This window comes from Pongo pygmaeus, chromosome 11 (genome assembly GCF_028885625.2).
Source record: "Pongo pygmaeus isolate AG05252 chromosome 11, NHGRI_mPonPyg2-v2.0_pri, whole genome shotgun sequence".
Lineage (NCBI taxonomy): Eukaryota > Metazoa > Chordata > Mammalia > Primates > Hominidae > Pongo > Pongo pygmaeus.
This window is the reverse complement of record NC_072384.2, coordinates 62,001,180-62,017,386: the sequence shown is the minus strand read 5'-3', so window position 1 is coordinate 62,017,386 and position 16,207 is coordinate 62,001,180. Positions and strand designations below refer to the sequence as shown.

General features: G+C 34.0%; 1 protein-coding gene across 4 annotated transcripts in view; it reads left to right on the top strand.

Annotated features, from left to right (window-relative positions):
• The window catches only part of KCNH7 (potassium voltage-gated channel subfamily H member 7), a 494,352-nt gene that overhangs the window by 322,499 nt on the left and 155,646 nt on the right, over window positions 1–16,207 (top strand). For 2 of the 4 annotated variants that reach the window (XM_054477433.2, XM_054477432.2), the window contains exon 1: window positions 6,221–6,632. In XM_054477433.2, the coding sequence (XP_054333408.1) occupies window positions 6,329–6,632 (304 nt within the window). In that variant the 5' untranslated portion in view covers window positions 6,221–6,328. Of the gene's footprint in view, window positions 1–6,203; window positions 6,633–11,492; window positions 11,514–16,207 lie in introns of those variants that run through there. The other 2 variants (XM_063648257.1, XM_063648258.1) reach the window with 2 other exon arrangements.

Here is a 16,207-nt window from a genome sequence, read left to right as displayed (position 1 = left end):
CCTCCCTGGAAATTGTGGTTTAAGGCAGGAAACTACCTTACCCAGCATTATGGCCTTTCCCGTGGTGTGGCTATAACCAGTGATTGGTAGACACAGGGATACAAAGGCCAGGTACCCTGGCTTCAATTTGGCAGAACTCTGAAGGGGCTATCCCTGTATTTGAGCTCCAGGAGGACTGGCCAATGCTTCAGTTGCATTTGAAAAGCAGTTTAACTTCCTCTTCTTAATCCTGCCTTTTTAATAGACATAACCCATGAGAGTACTCCCTAAATAAGCCTTTTCACAATCTACTTTGAGGAATCCAATCTAAGATACCCTCCCACCACTGCAACCTTTTGTGAGGAGACAGATCCCTGCTTATGGCCTTTACAACAAACCTCACTTTACTCCCCGTACAGATCCTCTCCTATTTCACCATGGTCTCTAATTTGCTTGACTACTTGAACTTAAGTTTCTCTCTACTTTTCAGTCCATAATTCAACCTAGCAGAACCAAGCAGGAATAACCTGCTTCTAATTATATTTAATTGGGTTTTTGCAGTAAAAATATGACATAATCAAGGTTCTAAGAATTTATAGAAATGATGAAAAATTGAGTGAAGGAAATGGTTGGAAATTTGCAGCTGTATTGTGAGAAAAATCAATGATTGAAAATAGATGGATAATTTTGCAGAGATTTTTTGTTTTTCCACAAGAAAATGATTTGTTTCTAATATCCCTGTATGTAGTCTTAAGTTAGAAGAATTGGTTGAAGTCAAAAGTGGGTGTAATAGTTTTCTTCCAAACTGTAATAGATGAGCATCAATTCACACAGGAAAGAAGTGGGGAGAGAGAGAGAGAGAAAGAAAGAGGGAGAGAAAATAGTAGCAGCAGATTGATGAGGTCTTCTCAAACTGGAAAAGTTTAGTAAAGCCAATTTCTAAAGCCCCATTACCATAGGAAATAGGTTATAAATGTAGTTGTTATCATTATAATTTTATGAGAAATGTGACTAGCACAAATATGTAAGCAGATAAATTCAAAACTAAAAGGAATATCAAGAATCAACTAATCCTAGGGGATCTTAGGGGAGGTCAATTTTGAAGGGCTTTCGTTGGAGAAGGGTGAGTTAGTTATTCAACTTCTGAAATCATAAGCAAAATTGTGTGTATGCATTTATCTACATTTATTTCAAAGAGAAATCAGGATTTTCATTAGATTCTCATGTAGATATTTATGACCCAAGAAAACACCAAACCTTGGGTAAAACTAAAATTAATCAAGGAAACTGCTGTTTTATGCTAACCTGACATGAATTTTCTGTATGAATTTGGCAAAATATTTAACATTTTTGCATGTATAGATTAAAGTGATAATTATAGACTTTTCACAGAGAAAGATGATGGGAATATCTATGTTTTCTTGGTTAAGAACTAAAAAGTTGTTAGTTACATATGCCAGGATTGATGAAGATGCAGCCTCTAAATTTATATTCAGCATCTTCACAAAAATGACATGTCCTGAGAAAGACATTATAGTAGTAGTTAATTATAACTACTATAATTATATTCATGTATATTAACAACTATATGCCTTCTTAGATGAAAAGGATGTGTTTAAACAAAATTATAATCATGTAAGTAGTTTACCAGTACTTGTAATTCTTTCTGGAAATATGTAAAAGTATGTGCAAAACTTTATTCTGTTTCTCTTATTTCACATTTATTGAGCATTATAGTAAATAGGTTAAATAGTATCTATTTTAATTATTCAAGTTAGAAATCAAATATAATAAAATCTGAAGACTTAACTTCCAAGGATGATTTTCAGTGTTAAGATCCATAACAGGATTACACTCATCTATGTTTTATATTTCATACCTGAAAGTGCCAGCATTGAGCAAAATTCTCAATGTGCATTCTTTCCAGATGAACTACAGTTAGACAACTAAATCTGTAATGCAATATAACATGGTCCTATTAACCTAGTGATGCAGAAAAGACCATCTGTACCACACTGGATATGACTAAACTATAGGAATAAACTAAATGCCTATGTAGTAATTAATTTAAGAAAGCCAGTGAATTGTTTTTTAAAGGAGTAGTGTAAAGTAAATGATGAAAAATTAATAAAAGTAGTCATTGACTTTCAATGCATCGTAATAAGCTTGCAGAATTGATTTGTAAACTGCTTTAAAACTCAATTTCATGTGCATTAAAGACTAATCAAATGACTTCAATGCAGTTCACTGATTTTCAACTTGGCAATTTACTTGAGCATATAAAAGTTATTAGTAGAGATATGTAAGAATGCTTGCAAAACAGTTGTCACGATGCACTGTTACTTAATCTTATTTGCGCAGATTGGTTACTCTTATCTTTGTCTTATTAATCTAGAATGTTGAATGTACTTGTGGTTTGTCTGTACATTGTCATGTCTTTTACCACAGAGAGAAGTAGTAGAATGATGGTTACCAGAGGATAGGAAGGGTAGTAGGGTAGGGGGTGGGGGATAAAGTGGGGATGGGTAATGGGCACCAAAATACAGTTAGATAGAAGGAATTAGATCTGGTGTTTGGTAGCACTTTAGAGCAACAATAGTTAACAATAATTTATCGAATATTTCAAAATAACTAAAAGAGTAGAATTGGAATGTTCCTGACACAAAAAAATGATAAATGCTTGAGATGATGCATATCCCAATTACACTGATTTGATCATTACACAATGTATTCTTGCATCAAAATATCACATGCACTTCATAAATATGTACAACTATATATCCATAATAATTAATAATAAAAATGTTTAATTCTATTGCAATGATTTGTATCACTATTAACTGCTAGACCACAAATGAAAGCTTATAATAATAAATTGGCCTTCTTAAATTCTCAAATTTTCTGTAACAGGTATTTTACATAAACTTCATCAATGAGTTAAATCAAGTAGAGAGGACATGGTATAGAGTTCACCATTTTCCATGAACTATTGAGTTCTACTCAATCAATACTTTTTGTTAAATATCAGTCAGTACAATTCCAAGAGGTTAAGATTGTCTAATTATTATGGCCAGAGCAATTAAATATTCTAGTTTTCCTACAGTCAAAATTGAGCACATTCTGAGTTCAGTTTAGAATCTGTTTGTGAAAATTCATTTACCATGCCAAGTCATTCAGTCAGAGCCGGGACTCAATGGTAAGTAAGCAAAATAGCCTGGGGCCCTGCCCTTCTGAGGCCTATGGTCCAGTCATGGAAAAAATGTTAAACAGAAAGTCAACAAGTGCATAGTTATTAACTGTGGTGAAAGCTATGAAAGGGGTGGTAACCTGTTCAGAAGGAAGGAAAAGCTTCCCCATGAAATCACTTTGGTGCTAAAATCTAAAGGATGAGCTCAGTAGGTGAAGTAAAAAGGATAAACAGAAAGAAGCCATGAATCTGAAAGAAGCACAGACCTCCAGGGGAATTAAAATTCCATTTGACTGGGTTCTAGAGAGCAAAGAACAGAGATGAAGTTGCAGGATGGAGAGAGTTTTGTCTTCCATCCCCAAAGAGAAAGTTATTGGCAGCAGGGGAGAACAGGGGAAGGGTGGAATTGTGCAATAGTTTACAGGATCATATATTAATTTTTCTTTCTTTAGAGATAGGGTCTCTCTCTGTCACTTAGGCTGGGGTGCAGGGGCTCAATCATAGCTCACTGTAGCCTCGAACTCATAGGCTCAATCTATCCTCCCCCTGCAGCCTCCTGAGTGGCTCGGACTACAGGCATATGCCACCATACCTAGTATTTTTTATTTTTTTTGGAGAGATGGGGGTTCTTTCTATGTTGCCCAGATTCATCTCAAATGCCTGACCTCAAGAGATCATTACGCCTTTTCTTCACAAAGTGCTGGCATTACAGGCATAAACCACTGTGCCATCCTCTGAATTGTTTTAAAAATAAAAATTATTATTTTTAAGGGTGGACAATAATGGTACAAATGTGAACAGTGATAGCATTTTCTTGCAAGAAATTATGTGAACCAGTGTAGTAGCTTGGAAATATGTAGGAGCAGTGAAGATGAGAGAAATGAAAACAGACATTCAGGAGGTGAAATGAATACAATTAATGGATTGATATTAATGGAATATTGGGGATGAGTGGAAGAGAAAGAACAGTATCTAGAATGGTGCTCAAGTTTCAGGCTTATATGACTGGATGGATTGTGATGCCGTTCACTAAAAAAAAAAAGAAAAAAAGAAAAAGCCTGGGCTTGGAGGGTCAGATTATGAAACTGGACTTGTTATAAGATTGTAAGATGTCTTTCAAGTGGAGATGTCGATGAATCTATTAGATATACAGGTTTGGAACACAGAGGAGAGGTCTGGGCTGGAGATAAATATTTAGGAGTTATTGGACTGAAGACAGAATTGAATATGTGCATGTAGGAAAAAACCATCCACTGGGAGAGTATACTCAAAATGGAGAAACGTTCGTGAGTTTTGAGAGTGTTCTTCCATGTTTTAGAAGCATCTTCAGTGCATTGAGGAAAAGTTCATAGTAAATATATTAAAGATAATGGTATCTATGACATTTAAATAATATAAGAAGGTAGTTAATATTGCAGCCCAAATATTTAAGTTGACTGACCATAAGGTCAGTGTGTAATTGTAAAGCCATGGATAATGTGGACCTAGACTACTGTGGGGACAATAAAAATGACAATCTTTGCATTTTCTTATAAATCATACTTAGAGAAGCTTTGGCTTACAGATTATTGTTTGGATGCTTTCTCCTGTGTTTTTATGTTCTTTGAGGAGCGGAAGTTTTACTTTATTAGTTTTTTTAGTTTATAAACAAATTCATGCTTGACATAAAAAAAGATATATAAAGAAGAATGCATACATTACTGCTTCAAAACCCACCCACTGAGCTAGTCAACATTAAAAGTTTGAAGTTTTTAATACAACATATATGAACAAATATAAGCTTTTGTTTTTTTGATGAAAATTATGTGAACACATGGAGCTTAAACTTGCTTTTTTTACTTAACATTATATTTGAGCAACCTTTTAAAGAATATCATAGGATTCCAAATAATAAAAATGCCATAATTTATTCAGTAATTCTCCTTCTAATGGATAATCCAATTGTTTCTAGTTTTTATGCCTTTGCAATATCCCATATGTGGATTGCTGAGTCAAAATAAATGTATATGTTTTTTCATTTTAATAGATATTGTCCAAAGACTTTCCAAAGAATTTGCAGCAATCTGCAATCCCACCGCCAAAATGTCAGAATGCTCCCCAGCATTCTTTGCCAGCACTAGATGTTATGCTTTCTTTCATTTACTGCAAAATTGAAGACTAGAAAAATTATATCCTCTTGTTTTACTTTGCAGTTTTTACTACTAGTGAATTTATATACCTAACAATTAAAGTTTAATATTTTAATGTTATATTTATTAGTTAATATTTTAATTTTTAACATCTGCTCTTTAAAGTTTATATTTAGTTGTCCTTCTGTGCATCAGCCACTCTGAGATATACATAACATTATATGCCATACTATCCAATTTTGGAGCCAAAAAAAAAACAAAAAGCAGGAAAAAGAAATCTTTACCAGTACAGTACATCACTCTTTAAAACCAAAAGTCTTTAAGAATTCCAGATGGAATGATAAACCTCTCATACACAGTTGACCCCACTTTTCCCACCCAAACTCGACTCACAATATTATTCAATACAAATATTCTAAATATGCAAGGTCTATTCTTTACCTCACCTCACTTCCTTCCTGCCTGCTCCAACACATTAGCCCCCAGTCACCCACACATGTACATAGGCTATACTCACTCCTGTGTCTGTCCCTGGACTTATGATGCCTTGGATCATATTTTCTTAAAACTCTGTTCATCCTTCAGTTTCCCTAGAAAAGTGGATGTATAGTGGATGCATGTTTTTACTTTATTAAAACTAAAAGTCTCCTGTCATCCAAATACTTTTATGTCATGGTGTGGATCTAATCATCAGAAATATGATAAAATTATTTACTGTTTTCTTGCTACTTATATCATACTTCACATTAGTCTCAGAGAAGTTTTCTACAATATCCCCTATTCCAACTATAACCATTGATTCATAATTATTTTTACATGGTGTTTAAATATGAGTCAACAATGTTTGTTTTTGTTACAGGATTTATCATTTGCCTTATAATAATGCTCTCTCCTGTCTCCATTTATAGGAAAATTTTTCGGGTTCAAATTCCCTGGTCTGAGAGTTCTCACTTACAGAAAGCAGTCCTTACCACAAGAAGACCCCGATGTGGTGGTCATTGATTCATCTAAACACAGTGATGATTCAGTAGCCATGAAGCATTTTAAGTCTCCTACAAAAGAAAGCTGCAGCCCCTCTGAAGCAGATGACACAAAAGCTTTGATACAGCCCAGCAAATGTTCTCCCTTGGTGAATATATCCGGACCTCTTGACCATTCCTCTCCCAAAAGGCAATGGGACCGACTCTACCCTGACATGCTGCAGTCAAGTTCCCAGCTGTCCCATTCCAGATCAAGGGAAAGCTTATGTAGTATACGGAGAGCATCTTCAGTTCATGATATAGAAGGATTCGGCGTCCACCCCAAGAACATATTTAGAGACCGCCATGCCAGCGAAGGTATGTTTGATTTTTTTTTTAAATGGAAACATATATTAATGGGTAATAAATGATTATTTGCATATTGTTTTAAATTTCAACAATAATCTCTATGCATTGGGGAAAGAAATGTGATTAAAGGCTATTAAAAACCTGAGTCCTACACTCAGAGTTGTTACTGATTTCCTCTTTGAACCCTAGTGAGTAATTTAGTGTCTTCTGGCTTCTTTATCTGTATTTCTGAGATAGTATGATAACCATTATCTGCCTACCACATGGAGTGTTAATTAATTAATGCTTATTATAACATGTGCTTAGGTGATGAACACTATCATCTCAAGCATAATTAATTTTGCTGCATTTAGCAAATGATCATGCCCTAGGAAGAAAGAATTTGTGCCGTCAGAGGGCTAGTTCATTGACCGACTCTTTCCAAAGGGAGCAGCATAGGAACTGTGATATACTGAGTGATCAGAAAGCTGTAAGCTGACAGGGGTGCAAGGTAGGTAGGATGAAGGCGAAAAATTTAAAGGGAAAAAAATCCTGAAAGTCCTGATCTCAATCAAAATCAACTTGAAAATCAAATCAGAATTTATTTCTCCCTGGCCTCTTTATGTTCACATTCTTACATTAGCCAGTAGTGAAATTAAGGATCCTTAAAAAGCAATGGCAGAAACAATTTATCATGAACATGGTGATTGATAACATCGGTTAAGTACTTACTGTGTCTGAGGCAATGTAAGTGCTTGACACACATTAAGTCTCATTTTACTCTCATAAGAAACCCAAATTAGGAATCATTTTTAAGCCCTATTTAGTAAGTGAGGAAACAGAGGCTTAACTATGTTAAATAAATAGTATAAATAACTAGACTAAGATTATAGAGCTAGTCAGTGTCAGAGCCTGGCTTCAAACTCAGGACTGCCTGTCTGCATAGTCTACAATCTACAATCAAATCCAGGCAATCTTTTTCCTCCCTCACTCCTGCTCCTCCATGAAACCTTGCCATAGGAGGAGTCTGTTGAATCTCTTGACTTTCCCCAGGGAGTCCAAGAATCAAAGTTCCCGGCATGGGTACATCAGACCTGCTTTTCAGATTCCCATAGATTTGGGTTCTTGAGAGACCTGCTGTCCAGGCTGCTGCTAGTTTTGTCTTTAAAACATTAATTCTCAGTGTGAGGTATTAGGCACTTTGTCAGTTGATCACACTTATTTTTCCAGCCTCATTTCTAGCCCCAGCAAGACTCCCCTCCCTGCTACATACTCTATTCTACACCTGCACAGATATAATTTGCCTTTTCCCAAAAATGTAACATGTGTTTTCTTGCTTCATTACTTTGTTATGCCTGGAATACTCTTCCCTGCTTTGTCTCTCCTTACACTACCACTCAGCAGCAGGGACCCATTTCCCCCTTCCCAAACCAGAAGAATTAAATCATTTCACACTCGAGTGTGCAAACCAATATTTACATATAGTGTAGCATGGATTGCATTTTATATTTATTGTGTATTATATGTCTGTCATTCTTGTCAGATATGTAACCAAACAATTATGTTGCTGTGAGCTCCTCCAGCATAGGCCCTCTGGCATAGTGAGCTCTGCACCCTTAGTATCTAGCACAATTGTCTACTTCATGGCAGATACGCGATAAATATTAGTGTGACATTGAGAAGACCATGGGATGTTGAGGGGACTGTGCTTGTGAGTTCTGTTTCAAAATCATGCAGATCAGAAAATAATGAGTTATCTGCTCCATCATACTCTGAAGTTAATTAAACGAAGTCTTAGGAGTAAATCATATAGAGGATCTTTATCTAAAGGACACCATGAAGTAGAGAAGGCAGAAAAGGTGAAAGGAAGAGTTGGCAGGAAAAAGTTCAAAGAAAGATAAATCAATAGCTCAGAAAAAGATACCAGAGCAATTAGCACATCTATTTTAATCTGTGGGCCAAAGAAGGTCAAAAGGATAAAAGAAAATACAAGGCCAATTCCCAAATTGGATAATCATCTAAGGCCCTATCCCGTTTAGTAATGGCAGGCTCAATATTGCCTGACAGAATGAAACCACTAGAATTTGATCTTTGATCAGTGATTCCTGTGGCTAAATAGCAACAATAAATTCAACATAGTAATTCAAATGACCAGCATATGTTTTAGTGAGTTTAGTTAGTGTAGTCACTTTTAGCAATCATACTGACTTTTCAGAAATTGCCCTTTCAGAGATTCCCTAGAGAGATCCTGACTTCTATAATAACAGTAGTATAGTAAAATTCAAAAACAACAAATTTGAAAATCAAACTGATACATAATCAGTGCATTGTACTGACTTAGCCTGTGTTTGGACAGTGGTGCTGAGTAGTTTAGATTAGACTTCTTGATTTAACTTCATTGTTTTTAATTTATATAATATCCATTTAGTGCACACTGATACAATTATGAGAAAGAATGATTTAATATTTTTGGATTTCTCAGTACGGGTACTATACATAAACATTTGGTGCTAAGATCATCCTCAATTTTTCCCCCTCACCCAAAATAAGCTGTTTTCAAAAAAAACTTACTTTCTAACAGATTATGCTAGAGTCAACATGTGACTATAGATTGATAAATTCAGAGGGTATTTTCTACTTCATCTTTAGAGCAATTTTAGCTACAAAATCACTGATTAGCAAAAAGAAACTACATTTCCTAAGACTTTATAATTTGGTATATTTTAGAAATAGAGCCATTGATAAGGAAAGATGGAAAACTTTTAGAAGTGATTTTAGTTTTATGAATTCATGTAACTGATTAACAGGTGAAATCATGCACAAGATTTCAAAGTCTGATTGTTGTCTCCTCATTCAAATAAATAAAAATGTTCTCCCGTACAGGCTATCTTCACAGAACTTTAAATATTTTGCAGATATGTTAATGAATAATATTTTACCTTATCCTCTCATTTAATCCACATTATCAAGTACCTTAGAACCATACTTTTCAAACCATCTTTGATGAAGAACCAGAATTTTTTTTCTAATTCATCACTGACCAATACATTTGTGAAGTCAATAAAAATGTACTACTAGAAAAATAAAATGTGAAAAATAGACATAAAATATAAACCCCAATTGTTTTATTATTAGATTAATCAGACATGAAATTACTCTGCCAAACTGCTACAAAAGATTCTAAATATTTACTCCAATTTCTGTACTTGCATTGTCATGGAAGAATAACAAGCAGATCTCAGCTAAGACCAGTGCACAAGCCACACTCTGCCTTGGAAGGTCAAAGCTGTAATGACTATATAATGTAATGTTCTGTTAGTTTTCTTGGAATTGGTAAATCTTTACATATAATTTTTAGGTTTGATAAGTACAGTTATAATTTATAACTACTTGCAAGCAGTTGTTACTTTACTAATGGTTTTTGGACCTAGCTTCCGATAGACACATTCATTCTGAGTAATCAAGATCTCTTCCACTATCTCTATTTGTTTTTTGTGATTCTCTCAAAGAGGAAAGGGAGTTGTCATCTAAGGCCACAGTTTTATTTGTATATCTTTGTTCAATGCAGTGTCTACGAGCAATCCAATATATCACACTCTTAGAATTATTTCAGTTATAAGCTTTGAAATTATTATGATATATCCCAAGATTTTAAATGGGCACAGTGTTAGCATAGATATCAACAAAACACTGAACAGATTTTTCAAATCTTGGATATATTTGAATGGTTTTGATATGGCAGTGACATTTATTTTAAGCTTGTGTGTTTCATAGCTAGTAATGCATATTCTGTTAGTGGCAAGTATGCAACATTTAGATAGCTGATCTCAAAATAAATCTGAAAATATTTAACTTAGATTTTAAAAGAGCCCATTTTATTACAAATAAAATTTTTCAATATTCTAGTAATTACACTGAATTCATTGTGACATGAACAAAAATGTTTACGTTTTTTAAAACAATCTAATCTTTCATTTACTTCTTGCAATTATTTTTGCCTAAGAATGACTCTTTGAGTTATATTTGCTATTTTTAAAATATATATTGAAGAACATTTGGAGGAGGGCAGTTAATAAAATTGTGATTAATAATGTAAGTTGGAGCCAGGCAGAGTGGAGCCAGGCAGACTGGTGTGGTTGTAGTCCCAGCTACTAAGGAGGCTCAGGCATGAGGATTCTTGAGGCTAGAAGTTCAAGTCCATCCAGAGAGATATAGCCAGACCTTGTCCTGAAAGGAAGAAAGGAAGGAAGGAAGAAAGGAGGGAAGGAGGGAAGGAGGGAAGGAGGGAGGGAAGGAGGGAAGGAGGGAAGGAGGGAAGGAGGGAGGGAAGGAGGGAAGGAGGGAAGGAGGGAAGGAGGGAAGGGAGGAAGGGAGGGAGGGAGGGAGGAAGGAACTGTTATCTTAGAAACATTTTCCTTATTAACATACTAGGTTAAATTATGTGCAAAAAAATGCTTAACATGCAAAATGTTATTTGAGTATATTCTAAGTGATAGTTGAGTATCACTTCCTTTGAGTATATTCTAAGTGATAGTTGAGGAGACACTAAAATTAGCTGTTGACAAGGTTGAAAGTTTTGTCACAACTGCGGCAGCTGGGGAAATCTATTTCCCAACTGTCATAATTATAAAATCTGTACTTTGGAATCCATTTAAATTGAGATAAATGCTTCACATATTTAAATAAGAATGTATATTATGACAGATACTATTTTTAGTATATGCATGTTACTTGGTGGAATAGTACACAATGTTAAATTCAATTAAAGAGAAATTTTCCATCATATTCTGATTTCTCTGATTGTTTTTATAGAGGTAATTCAGTGTATATAATATAATTTTAGTCTTCTTTTTATATTTCTCTTTTTTTATCCTTATGTGCTCAAAACAGACAATGGTCGCAATGTCAAAGGTAATGTACAAACTCAAATTTCACCATCTGACGTTCAACGCGCCCCTTTACTCGGCATGTTAACTTGCCTGCTGTATGCCCTGTTCAATGCAACATCTTCATGCTGCCCTTAGCTATTTGGGGTGCCTGGTGGAGACATCATGGCTTGATTTTGCTACAGACATTGTTATTTCTCTGCTGTGTCACCAAAATGATCATGAGCTCCTTTTGCCTGCAAGAATTATAAGCCTAGGTTGACAATGAATACTTCCTAAATATTTAAATCACTTGGAAAAACACAAATATCAAGCTAAATATATTCTGATGTGACAGAGACACAAAAGCCTATTTCAGGAAAACAAAAATTTTGAGTGCAAGATGAAATAAAATAAGCAAAGTGCTACATGACAGCATCACTTCACTTGTTCCTCTTTTGTTTCCTCAAAACTAGTTTCACGTTCCTGGATGGCAGGGGGTATGGTTTTCAGCTTACTGTAGTAGTAAACTATATATGCATGATAGTTGTTTTCTATTTTTCTCTATTATATTTTAATCATTTTAATTTTGTTCTCTATTAGTCTGAAATCACTGGCATGACCTACAACTACCATAGGGTTATGTTTAACTGGGAATACTCTGGATAAATTTGGATTGGGCTGAAAATTTGAAATTCACTTCTGTTTTCTACTATATCATAGTAGATACAAGTATCACAAAATATAATAACCATATTATTATCATCAAATTGAAAACCATTGGGATTTGGTCTTTCAGCATAGGCCATGCATGCTGCTGTGGGTGTGCAAATGGTGATTGTGACTTATTTTGTGCATGTGTGTTGCATGAACACGTCTCCACCAGTAACCGTCATTACTTAGAATTCACTGTTTTGACCACTCTCTCCTATATGTCACTGGTACACTGACCACTGTGCAATTTTGTATATTGATTTCTCAATTGCTTCCCTAAAATAATTCAGAGCTGGTGATGGTTATGAATTAATAGCGCTAGGGAGCAAAGATGTTTGGTCAGCAACCTAGGGAAATTTGAAAATCAGGGAAATTATGGCAGTATTCCCCCAAACCCACTCCAATTTTATTTTGTAAGCACTTTAAAAGGGTCTATGCAGGTTGACCCCAATAGTGGGATGGGATTTCACCTACATCATTGTTCTTTTTTTTTTTTGACCTGTCCACTGTGATTTCTAAAAGGGAGCAAATTAGTGTCAACTGTGTATGGTGGTTTGCATTGACATAATTCAGAATGTAACCTCAAGAAGCAGGATACAGATAGTTCTTGCCAACTAGCTTTAGGATTTAAAAATTAGCAGTAAATTAGTAGGCATTAATTAATTTTCTAGTTAGTGATAAATGAACCTAATTTTTCTCAACAAATAGAAAATTGGACTTGTTTAACTTTCAAACTACTAGTTCACATATATGTCAAAGTACAGCTATTTTATTTTAGTGTCATAAAACAATTCATTTACTCTCCAACCTTTTTTTCTCAACTCTCTCATTTTTAATAGGAGTAGTCTTTGAATGCAGATATTCTTTATTTATTACATAGATTTCAGATTGCACATCAATTTTACGATCACAATTTAAACTATATGGTAGAATCATCAAAGTCAGAATTTGGCATTACAAATCTCTAAACCATTGTAGAAAGTTTTCACATATTAATACTTAAGAAGTTATATCCCCAAATTGGAGAAAACATTTGCAAACTTAATTAAATTTAATGTAAATTTTCACTCCAAAGTCTTCATTACTTTTTTCAAGCTCTGGTTTTGAAAACTATTAATAATGTTTAAGTGTCTGCCTCTAAGATTTTTCACAAAGCCATTGACATTTCTAATTAGGTACAGGACCCCCCAAATGTGCATTTTAAATTGTTTTGACTTTGCTTCTATACCAGATCTAAATAAAAGACTAAAAAATGCAGGTTTCTACACTGCTTTGTGTACAAAATGCGTAATTCTAATTAATTATTTCAATATTCAACCAAAAAACTTTTTTGGTTGAATTTAATTCTAATTATTTAATTCTGAATTAAATAAATAACTTAGGAATGTGTTGGTAATGTCTTCAACATCATCTGATTTATTCATGTCAGGTGAGGTATTGGCTAAATACCTTGCACAGGTGGTACATTTATCTCCAAAGAATGCCATTCTTTAACTTTCTCGGGAAGTCTGTGTTAGTGCCTGTTACACAAAGAGCTAACCTATATCTTTCTTTCTAATATGTATTTTTTCCCCTTCATCTATCTCTACTGGACAGAGATACTAGCTGACTACTGCTAATCATGATGCAATATCACAGTAAAAAGACAGCAAATTGGTACTCCATCTTTTTTCTAAAACTAATTTCCACTTAATCTTCTTTCTTAGGATCTATTTCGTTTCCCTTTAATAAATTTTCTTAGCATTCTGACTCCTTAAGCTAACATTTCAAAGTTCTTTGTTAAAAGTGTAAACCATTGTCAAAGAGTGGAAAAGTTATTTCAAATAAATTGCACATCCTGCATATACATATGTATGTATTATAATTTCTTAACAACTTCTCTAATATGTGAGGGGGTACCTAATCCTACCTCCATCACTCATATATTAATTTTTACCTCAAACTTGGTGGCTTTTCTATTTTGCTTTACAAGTCATCAGTAAAAATCTACCTCACTTTCTCTACTTCGTAAATAAGTCATAATACAATTTTGCCCCTTTAATGCTTCCACCTCCTTGTTATCTCAAGTAACCCTGCTTCCCTCTGACATTGGTGTGTTCCATTTCCAATTAGTCTATGAATCTGTCATATGACTCTGAAGTAAAACTACTTTCAAGGTTTGTTACAGTTTTATCTCCTCTCTAGCCTATATGACTCATAAATGAAATAAATTAATCTAATACAACTTGTTTCTCATAGGCTGCATTGGCCATTACCCAGTATCTTGTCATCTGATAAGGATTTGCAAATTGATTTTCAATGATAACAGTTTACTCCTGCAAATAATATGTCATGCACTGAAACAGACAATATGAAGAAAAATAATTTGATGATTACTTCTTATGCATCTTTCTAAGTGCTAAACTGGTTGCCTTATACTTATTGACAGTGTTCTTTTACAAAGTTTAATTATTAAACACTGCATTTGCATCTTCTTTCATGTTAAGTCACTTCAGCAATTTGGGTTTTATTAAACTTTAGCTAAATAAATTCAGTGCCCTAAGATATACTGTACAAATACCTGATGATTTAAAAACAACCTTTGTCTGTTTGGTTTCCTTCTTTCCTATAACATTTGGCACTCCAAAATGATTTTTTAAAGTAGCATTATTTTTTGTAATCTATCAGATGCCCTTAGCTATATTTCCAGCACCATCTAAAAGAAAAATATATTCTCCTTTAGCATCTCATAACTCATGATAAATTTAAATAGCCTCATCATATAAATTTTAAATATCTTTAAAATTCTTCCCAGTTGTTGCTTTAGCCTCTAGCTTCATGTCTAAATGTAGGTATTTCTTTGTAGTTGGAAATTGCCCTACTTTATGTTTAATCAGACCCTTGAAATACATTAAAGCACTCTCCAGCTGTTGGTTTAGTCTACTTGGTTACCTGTTTTCCACCTTCTCCTAATATATTGAAAAATGTAACCTGGTCATCCATCTTGCAAATGCTTTTCTGAAGAACATCAAGTCCTCCTCTATGCTTTTGCGTTTCACATGACTTTTATTGAATCTCTTATTTCCCTCTATTTCTGCCCATTCATTTCTTTTAAATTTATTTACTTTGTTTTTCAGGTTATTCTCCTTTCTTTCATTAGAATCCTAAATCCCATCTGTTCATGATCACTCTCAGTGAGGCTGCCTTTCACCTTTAAATCCTCAACCAAGGCCTCTCTGAATATAGACTTAGGAGGTAGGAAACCCTGCATTCTGGTCCTTTATTCTTATTCTTTTCTGGCCTCATATTCTGTCCGCTTACGTTTACAATTGGTGAAATAAGGATATTGTTAATACCTACCTTAGTTAAAATGTTGAAATTTTTTTCATTTGCATTTAGATGGGCTTAGAGGAACCTAAGCCAACACTGATCATCTTGAAGACTCTAGAAGTCTTCTGCATTTAAATATCTGCTTTAAAATCAGTAGAAAGAAGCATAATTATCTTTTTTATACAGCATGAAATACATTTTAAATGCCTTATCTAAGTAGCTTGCACAAGTTATTTTAAGTAATATTTTAAGTTTTGCTGAATTAATTAAAATATAGATTAAAAGAAAATGTGGATTAACTCTTTAAGACTAAGAGCCAAAAAAAAAAACCCAGAGTAGAATAAGAGTTTAGAAGGTTTTTCCACCTGCAAATATGAGAAGCTAAAATAGTGAATGCAATGAAGTTGCAAATTCTGAGGCCAAATTTGAGTATGACATTTTATCAACCAGTTTCTCAATCATATCAGATCCAATGTCTCCTTGTCTCAATAAATATTTCGTTTTACTCATTTTCCTATCCTGAAATGGAACTCAGAAATAATTTAACATATTTCTAAAATATCAACATGATTCCCTAACTGTAATGTACAGGAGAAATAAAAGAAAAGCAGTTTACAATAAACTATTTATTTCAATATGTTAGTGTTCAAATATAACTGCACTAGAAAACATAATGCAATAATCAGACATAGGAAGAAAACTTGGTTTTAAAAGCAT